General features: G+C 33.8%; 2 protein-coding genes across 4 annotated transcripts; one reads left to right on the top strand and one right to left on the bottom strand.

Annotated features, from left to right (window-relative positions):
* Positions 1 to 946: 946 nt before the first annotated feature.
* On the top strand, positions 947 to 7,888 carry LOC108909870 (BTB/POZ domain-containing protein 10). 2 transcript variants are annotated; one of them, XM_018714307.1, is made up of 5 exons: positions 947 to 1,273; positions 2,475 to 2,591; positions 2,648 to 3,036; positions 3,221 to 3,529; positions 5,021 to 7,888. In XM_018714307.1, the coding sequence occupies exons 1-5, from the start codon at positions 1,083 to 1,085 to the stop codon at positions 5,380 to 5,382; spliced, it is 1,368 nt and encodes a 455-aa protein (XP_018569823.1). In that variant the 5' UTR covers positions 947 to 1,082; the 3' UTR covers positions 5,383 to 7,888. The 2 variants fall into 2 exon arrangements, with proteins under 2 accessions (XP_018569823.1, XP_018569824.1); XM_018714308.1 differs by lacking the exon at positions 2,475 to 2,591.
* An 82-nt stretch (positions 7,889 to 7,970) lies between these two features.
* LOC108909871 (NTF2-related export protein) lies at positions 7,971 to 9,016 on the bottom strand. Of its 2 annotated transcripts, none has more exons than XM_018714309.1 (5): positions 8,947 to 9,016; positions 8,728 to 8,891; positions 8,595 to 8,678; positions 8,393 to 8,537; positions 7,971 to 8,220 (listed from the first exon to the last, which is right to left on the bottom strand). In XM_018714309.1, exons 2-5 carry the CDS (start codon positions 8,737 to 8,739, stop codon positions 8,051 to 8,053), a joined length of 411 nt encoding a protein of 136 aa, XP_018569825.1. In that variant the 5' UTR covers positions 8,740 to 8,891; positions 8,947 to 9,016; the 3' UTR covers positions 7,971 to 8,050. The 2 variants fall into 2 exon arrangements, with proteins under 2 accessions (XP_018569825.1, XP_018569826.1); XM_018714310.1 differs by having other exon boundaries at positions 8,731 to 8,891.
* Between the last annotated feature and the right edge of the window lie 760 nt (positions 9,017 to 9,776).

The following is a 9,776-nucleotide window of genomic DNA, read 5'->3' as shown; positions in this document are numbered from 1 at the left end:
TAGATAGAGTAAGTAGAGTCCTAAAAAAATAATAAAAAGGGGAGAATTAACAAAAAAAATAAACAATGTGACAAAAAACACCGCATATTAATAGGAAGTTTAAATACAATCTCATAATTCTCATAGGTATATTGTCCTCCTTTCATTTACTAATAGGCAGACAGAGAAAAGTAACCTAAATAAGAAGTTTTCTATAATAAGATCTACGGGGCGTTACGTCGACGCCTTTAAATCTGACTAATTACGTATGTGTTTTGCATTTATAACTTTTATTACCAAATAATAAAAATTTATACAATGTATAACAAAATTCGGCAATTTTTTGTTAAGCTCTTGAGTTAAAAAAGATATTTATGAAATGGAAAACACTTGGGCTCTAATTTGACTAAGGATGAAGACAGTCATCAGCTATGTTTCATTTGATAATACAAAATTTCGATAGACGAGCCGGCGAAGCAAGAAGAGCGCCAGAAGAAAGGGCCCTAGCCGGCGGGGCCCAGCCAGGACAAAAGGAGGTCCCACAAAGCGCCTACACCGGCCGCATTTGCGGTCGGGGTAGACGACGGATGGGGCCCACCTACGAAGGCTGTCCAGGCCTACACGAGATGAGGCAGGATAAAGAGGGATAATCCCCCTCGATCCCAAATCATTGAGGCCAATTTCTAGCCATAGAATAATGGCGCGGTGAGCATTTTCATCAGTAGGCCTTCATGCCAAACCGTATCGAAGGCCTTTGCGACGTCCAGGAAGACAGCACCAGTGTACTGTCCCCTGTTGAAATTCCTTAACATTTTAGCAGTAGATGTCGCTCAGTACAGAATTGTAATCACATGTAATGAACTCACCTATACGTCATCTATATACACAGTCTATACATTTGTTGTTCTTTGGTTCCTAATTGTCAATTTTCAGTTTTCTTTTGTTCTGTTGTCAACTGTCACTTGTCAGTGTCTGGTATCAAATCATCAAATCAACTATATTTTGCATTGTCAAGTCTGAAGTCAATTAATACTGTCACTTTATTTTCCAGTCATTTTATATGCAGTGAATGCGTCGGTCCATATGTTGGTAGACTTTATTCTATGTTCTGGATCGGTTCCAGAGAAATTTTTAACTGTGCTGATTATCTGTATGTATTTGTGAAGTGTCTACTGCCTAGTCTACAAATGGCCGGAGCTAATGAACGTCATTTATACCATAACAACGATACAAGCAGCGACACTGAAGATTACACAGATGAACGACGAAGAAGGGTATTTAAAAATCGACTGAGGTAGGCCCCCATCCACCTAATGCTTGAGGTGAAAATAGGGCAAAATTGGGAGACTATAGTCACATCAGATAATAATTTATATAGTACATACATATAAAAAAAATGTTTTCTTTTGTTTGAGGTGTCCAGAGTTTAGTTAAATTAGAGCATCTTTATGAGATAATAAAGCTAATTTCATAGGTTTGTTTTAAGACTTCAAGAGTTGGTATGTTGTAAGTTACAAGTCAAGTAGTAAAATAGAAAAGTAAAATACACAAATAAGTTGATACAAAAAAAATCTATAATCTATAAATAACTTGTTTTTCATATAGGTAGTAAATATTTTTGTGTTGTATGTTAATGTTATGTCATTAATTTATCATATACCTACTTACTAGTAAAATTTTATGAAAAATTTTGACAAAAGCAGTACAGTTAGAAAAAGATTTGGAAAATATTTTTACATCAAGTGATTTTTTTAAAGAAAATAAGTGGGGCGTATTAATGGTTCTGCTTCCTGATAAAATGTTTGGCTTTCAAAAAAAGTCTTGATTAAACTTTTTTAAGGAAACTATTTTTCATTTCATTTCAATATAGAGGTTTTTTAACGCAGATGAAGATAAACATAGACATATTTTTTACCTATGGCATAGATATTTCTGTTCGTCTATGCTAACAATATTTTGTCATATTTTTTTGTTGGTAGAGATTTTGAGGAAGTGCAGGAGTTATTTGAAATTTTATTTTATTTATTGTTAAGAACCCATTGATAAAGCGCAATACAATTTTCTTTCCTAAAATGGTTAGAGAATCTTCAAAAAATGTTTTAATATGTTTTTGAGATTAAGGTCATTTTAAATTGAAATATTTTAACATTCTAGTACGAAATTTAATTTGAATCATATTTCGTTCTGTTTAAAAATTAATGTCTATGACTAAAATAAAATTTAGTTGTATCAGAATAATCACTTTACGGGTAATAATTTTGTGTAAAATAAGAGGGATATAAGGGCGGCTCTACAAAAAGTGAAACTTGTAAACTATGTATATATTATTGCTGGGTCTGTCAGCACAGTACTTTTGAAAAATTATGTTCTACAGACAACAGAAAACATTTTTATTGACGGTATACTATCGTAATCTCTTGTAAGCACTGTCCTGTTTTGATCTTTTCTTAAAATAGCCATAGTCAGTTTATTAACTTTCATATTGCTTTGCGTAGTTATGGATCGATGTCGAAGCCGAAACCGTGCCTTGTACAACGTTCCACGTCCCTATCGGACCCACGTTGCCACTCTGTAGCTACGCCTAAGCAATGTCACAATGCTCCTCGCAATAGGCAAGGGCTGCAAATTACAGCATAATTTTCACATATTAACTCCTTCATGATTACAGATCAAGAGCCGCACCCTTACAAACGACCGGATCTACAAAAACCCAAACCCAGAGTTGCGGCAGTACCAGTAACATGGCCAGCGAGGACAGGGTGACCCTTGTGGTTGACAACACTAGATTCGTGGTGGATCCCGCAATATTCACTGCACATCCCAACACGATGCTCGGTCGGATGTTCAGTTCGTCTTTGGACTTTACGCACCCGAACGAAAGGGGGGAGTACGAGGTCGCCGATGGCATCCCAGCGTCTGTTTTCAGAGCAATTTTAGAGTACTACAAAGGGGGACTCATCAAGTGCCCCCCATCTGTATCTGTGCAAGAATTGAGAGAGGCTTGTGATTATCTGCTGGTTCCCTTTGACGCCAGTACCGTTCGCTGCCAAAACTTGAGTAAGTGTTTTTATTTTGTGTAAAAGTTATGTCATATAAAAAAAAAACAAATTTTTTAAAATTTCAGACTTAAAATAAACTCATTGAAGATATGTTTAAGGAAATTCAATCAATGTTACATTTGTAAAAAACGAATATAGTTAATATTACATTAATTGAGCTTTTAAAAAAATTGTTATTCCAGGAGGTCTGTTACATGAGCTCTCCAACGAGGGTGCCAGGTGCCAGTTCGAGGTTTTCCTTGAGGAACTTATTCTGCCGCTCATGGTGAATTCTGCGCAAAGGGGAGACAGAGAGTGTCACATTGTCGTTTTATTGGACGACGACAGTGTGGACTGGGACGAAGAGTATCCTCCTCAAATGGGAGAAGAATATAGTCAGACTGTCAATAGCACTGCCATGTATAGGTTCTTTAAGTATATAGAAAATAGGGACGTCGCGAAGCAAGTCCTGAAGGATAGGGGTTTGAAGAAGATTAGATTGGGCATTGAAGGTAAGAGCATATTTTTGAACTGTGATGACATTTCACCAAAAAGTATATGTCAAATCGAAAAAAATCTGAACCGGCAGAACTCTGTACGACGATTTTTCTAAGTAGAATTTTTTTTTTTAAAAAAAGTGTCGGACTGGAAAAAATGAATATTTTGGAAACTTCTTGATTTTTTTATCTAAAAAAATTTGTGGTTATTTAAGACGCAGAAAGGTATACTTTCACCAAGTTTCGTAAAAATTAAATTATTTTTGCAGAAATGAGAAATAAAAAACAAAAAATAAGAAAAAAACCTATTTTTCACATTTTTCTCGTAAATTTTGAGGTTATCTTAAAAAGTGTCCTCTACAAAAGTTGTAGATTTTTGCATTATCTATAACTTTTGTGTTTGATACTTTTTTGTTTGAAGTCAACTTTTGCCAGAAATCCCAATGATACAATTTTTCACAACTTTTCAACCTCCCAAATTGACCCTCCGCCACCCCTGCTCACGCATTTATTTTTTCTGGGTTTATTATAAGCCCCTTTACCATTTCCACTTTCAAAAGCCCAGGTAACAATTTTCTTTTCTCCAAGTGTATTTTGGTCGGACTATCAACTCGTTTCACCAATCGTAAGATCGTTATCCGAAAATCTTTTTCCGCCCGGATCGTAAAAGTTTTATGATTCAACATTCTGTGTTCAGATGTTGAAATTCTAACCTTAAGAAAAATAAAATGGTGGAATAATAGGTGGAAGAAATTGGCACTTTTCCATACCATACTGTACAGGGTGTTAATTAAGTGTCTTAACAACCTATAAAGAGTAATTTTTTTAGTTTATCAATCGAAAAAATTTTATAAGTATGAGTACAAAATCAATTGTTTTATAGATACAGGATATTGAAATTTAAAAAAAAATCATCTTTTCTGTCTCTGAAGATGTTTTATACAAAATAGCAAAACTTAGACTATTGATTTCTGATTTATCTAATTAAAGGTCAAAATTTCGTTACTTTCATTAAAAACCTCAGAAATTCGATGCCACTGAATATTTTGAAGATGTTTTCGCCACTTCTAACTCCTTGTGGTGTTTCCCAAGAAGTCTTTCATTTTCTAAAAATTTTCGATTTATTAGTTTTTCAAGTATCTACTTCTTAAACCTAACATAACTTTAGAACTAGTAATTTTGCAAAACCGGATTCAGATAATTTTTTTTTTCAACTAAATTCGCTCTTATGTAAAGCTTACTTAGTGGTTAAACTTCTGTCGTCAAAGTAATAAACCTTAGTGTACTGTAATGTTGACTTTCAACTAGTTGAAGTTTTTAATTCAACAAAAACGATAGTTTATACCCAGTTCAAAACATTTTACAGCCCCAAACACTGGAAGGTTATTAGAAAACGCTAAATACTGATTTAAATCTTCGGATCCCGATGAAAAATCTGAAACGTCAACTAAAATCGGAAGATGAAGCCTCGTATTGGACCTTTTTCTTGTACGTTTGTATTTTCAGGTTACCCCACTTACAAAGAAAAGGTAAAAAAACGTCCAGGCGGCCGGGCCGAGGTGATTTACAACTACGTCCAACGACCTTTCATCCACATGTCGTGGGAGAAGGAAGAAGCTAAAAGTCGACACGTGGACTTTCAGTGCGTTAAGTCCAAAAGCGTTACAAATTTGGCGGAAGCTACCGCTGACCCGGCGCTTGAGTTAGATGCTAGGGGCAACCCTATCGCGGCTTCCACGATCGCAGATCCTCCACCGTTGTTACCGATCGATTTACCCCCGTTAGGCGGTGACGGGGATGAAGGCGCCGTCGGTGGCGCTGATCTGGATATAGTTAATAACATGCCGCCGGAGGACGCAAACTTATGAATTCTTAATTTTAATGCTTTTCCACGTCATAATATAAACTTAATGTGGATTTATTTTTTCCGTAAATAGAGATGTAAGTTGTTTTATCGTGTTTTGTTTTCATCCATGTTATGGCTATTTATCCGTATATTATGGCGGGTTGTGTGTATGTAGTCGTATTTAATTTTTAGCAATTTTGTATAATGGGAAGTATTTATCCAAGTTGCAGTTTATTTTGAATTTACTCTTTCATATTCATGCACAAATATTAGGTTAAATTAATTTCTGGCTATAGGAACGGAAAATGTGCATGATTAATTGAAGAGCTGGAAGATGTTAGCAAATTTTCAAGATATGTCGGCAACACACGATTAGTAAGTCTCGGTGTTGATGGACATTTTATTAAGGTAAGGTGTTTATTTATAATGGGGTGTTTGCATAAAAAGCAATGAAAGTTAATACAAACTGTACGAGTTTCTCCTTATACTAGAGAACTCTTTATTTAAATAACTCGTCTGTATCTCTTTATTATGAAATAAAAGGATGGCGGTGGTATGAGATTTTAGTTGAAGTTCATATTAACAAATGGCGTAATTAAAGGAGAATTTAACGCATCATGATTGTCCGGCAAATTCGTTTCACTTTTATATTTTTTATGTCAATTAAAAAATTCTTCATACAGAAACAAAAAAATATTTTGTGGTAACATGTGAGAAGACAACAAACACCCCATTATATATTAATTTTAGAATTTTGAATTATTCATTGCTGTTTAGTACAAAGAATATCTAGTTTATTTTTTTAATTCGACATTGTACACAGTTAATTGGAAAAAGGCAGTTTCCAGTCTTGGTGTGGGTATCTTTATTATTTTAAAAGGTTTGTGGTGGCCGGAAACCGCATTTTATTCCCGTGTGAAAATCTGAAGATTGATATATTTTCTGTAACTAGGAGCCAAAGGAGTTGCGTCTGCTACTTCATACATTTTGTCATTTATCACTGAATATAGACGACAGTTTTTAACTGTAAAGAAAACTCTAATACACATCACTAACCCACGAACCCCAACGAAAAGTCTATATCGATGAACATAGAAGAGATAAATGATTTAGACAGCACCAAACATTAATACACATCACTTTTTTATGTTCAGTAAATTTTATTAGTATTCGCTACCAAAATATTGAACGGAAAAGTCTGAAGATGGTACCATCGCTTTTTGTGTTATGCCGTGGCCTGTGTACCTGGTCACCAATTATAGACTTACGATGCCCTGTTATAAAACCCCCTAGCCCATTTTTATATTGACTTCAGTTCTAAGATGCTGCAGGCAACAACAAGAACTGAAATCAATATAAAAGGGGGCCTATGGATTTTGATCCTAGCTAAAGCTGAGGAAATGTGTTATAAGTCTGGTCACGGCATAATACACTGTAATAACCACCGATTCCAACGACCAGACTGGAGACATTGCATTGTCGACCCCCATGCCCATCGGGCGCATGTGAAAAAGTTTATATTATTGTTTTAGTGATGTAACTTGTTAACCTCTATGATTTATAGGTCTCTTATGAAAACGTTATACTAAGATTAATATGAAACATGGAAAATTAAGACATTTATATTTGGCTGTGTCCTTGCTCATATTTAAATATTAAGTTTGTGAAACTAACAACATTCCTCGGTCTTGTCCATGGTTATCATTAACTCTTGAGACTGAAGTTAAAATTTTGTGTTGCTCAATATGTGTGTACGTGTTATATATATAGTGTGTCCCATAATAAAGACGGAAAACATTTTTATTTGTACGTTTGTAACAAAATTTTTCCTCAATATAAAATATAAAATTTTATGAATACTGCATACGAATCATAGAAGTCCTGATATGAAATTATTTTTTAAGTAGTTTCTGACAATTACGAGAGTTATTAATATGTCCAAGTCGCCGTAAATTTGAAATTGATTTTGCTCTTTTTCCTTTTTCTGAACGCAATCGTAGGACACACTGTATATTCAAATTTTTCCTATGTAGCGGGTGTGTATTATAGAAATAGGTAATTTTCTTTGTCAAAGCGCAACAGATGTGTAGATAACAATGAATGGGTAGCGAACAATAAATGGGGCATTTTCGGTTACTAAAATATTTATGGGGCCAATAATGATTACGCATTACACATAAATATTTTAATTTGTGCTACAAAACTACGAGCACTAATACTGATTTATTACCCACCCTTTACTATACTGAAAATAATGGCGGCAGTATTTGTATCGTCTCTAAGAGAATTAGGTACATGCTCGGACCCTTTCCATGTTGTCTTATGTTGGAATAAAAAAATTGAAACGACTTAATTTCCGTGATACTGTATTTAATTCCTAAATAGAACTGTTGACGTTTATAAACCTGGGTCTGTGAATATTTTTAACACATCCTACGCAATTTCTGCTTTGCTTTTATTGTAAACGTAGCTTAAGGTTTTATACATGTCGTTTTATTATAAAATGCAAAATATATACTTTAACCCAATTAATTCTTTTTATCTGTATCCTCTCGGTCCCATAGCTCGAACCAAGTTATATTGCTACAAAAAATTAAGAAAAATAACGCATAACTAAGAAAAAATTTATTAATTTTTAGGTTCATACAACTAAAAAGTATTAAAGTCCTTTCAAAAAAGCAATATTAGTCCTACTTATTCAGAGATTCTTGTATTCTGAAACAATCACTAACTATTTTCCATTTATCGCCCTGCGCAGTCACTATAAAGGTTTGCTGGAATGTCTTCGGAGTTTTATCTTGGTACTTCACAGAACCACTTACTTGAATCATAAACGTTAATTGCCCACTTACAGCAGAATCTAAAATTCATAGGTTTTACGGAATTAGTTAATGTTTATATTAAATCTAGATTAATTAAAATTTTTAGCGATGTTACTCTAATAAAAATAAAGTGCTTTTGGGGCCGTTGTGTTAAATATATGTAAAAGCAACTTTTAGTTCAGTATATTTTTGTTTTATGTTTCTCATTACCCAGTATCGGCTGAGCATCTAAAGTGTTCACTACATGATCTGTAGAAGGTAAATCAATTACAAACTTTTGTATACTTTCGTTCCCAGTAATTCCATTTCCATTCCATGCTAATAGTCCTGTATCCAAATAAAGTCTAGACATTAACTACAAACAACAAAATAATGAGACAAAACATTGTTTAAATTAAATATATAAACTTACATGTCGTCTTTTATCTATGGTTTCATAATAAAGTTTCGTAAATTCTTCAGCCGTTCTGCATGCTTGGTCAATTTTGGCTTTAGTCTAAAAAAATTTATGAAGTAGACATTCATATTTATAGTATTATAAGGACTACCTGATCCATTTTCTGAATGAATTGAATAAGTTATAAACTAACCCAGGAATAACTAGTCATTAATTTTATACTGATATATTTTGTTAATCCAAACTAAGATTAATAGAAAAGCAGGAAACCAACTGGTTAGTCGTAGGGTAGTACTAAATAAATTCTAAAACCTAAAAACACACATTTAAAAAATAACGTGTGTATAACAATTTATACTGTTCCTACTTCCTATTCTAATTTTCTAATTTATTAGCCGTTTACTATTTACAAAACTGACGACAACCAATCTTTGACAGAACACAGCCACAGACCATTAAAACACAGCATAGAACACAATACATACACGATTATATACACGCATGGAGTGGACACTACACATTACACACACGCATCATGCATACACCCAGAACCACTCATCATCGGTGTTACAACAAAATGCGACTTTTACACTTTTTGAACGTCATCTGCCAACTCATTACAATTTTTTTCTTAGTTGTATTAATTAACAAACTAAATTAGTGTTTGGAAATCATAATTTTAAGAGGTAAATTAAATATCATGTAAATATAAACAGAACAAAACTCACATCTTTGAACGGTCCGATCATGTCGACGGTGTAGGTTTCTTGACGTTTCTAGAGACAAAATACCTGAAGTGTAAGTACTATTTATCAGGGTTTGAAATTAGGTTTCCCCTTTCCACGAATTTCTTAAGGAATCCATTCTACATATATTTAAATAATCCACGTTATAGTAATCTAAAGGATCTAAAGGAATCACTGGCAGGTGTGTTTGGCATTTAATTTAAATGAAAGTGTGATTCTTGGCAACAATTTTTGAATACAAGCTTTAGAGGCCCAGGTATATATAATAATTAAAATTAATAATTTATCGAAACACGAAACGGTTTACTTTTCAAAAGGCAAGATCAATGATCCTACTCATGGAGACTATACACTATATACTATCTAGTCTCCATGATCCTACTGATCAGATTAATATTACGATCACTATTACTGAAATGAATTCCTTCATGGTTCGATCAGAAAAAGAACA

The sequence above is a fragment of the Anoplophora glabripennis genome, unplaced genomic scaffold (assembly GCF_000390285.2).
Source record: "Anoplophora glabripennis isolate ALB-LARVAE unplaced genomic scaffold, Agla_2.0 scaffold28, whole genome shotgun sequence".
Lineage (NCBI taxonomy): Eukaryota > Metazoa > Arthropoda > Insecta > Coleoptera > Cerambycidae > Anoplophora > Anoplophora glabripennis.
This window is presented reverse-complemented; position numbering and strand designations above follow the sequence as displayed.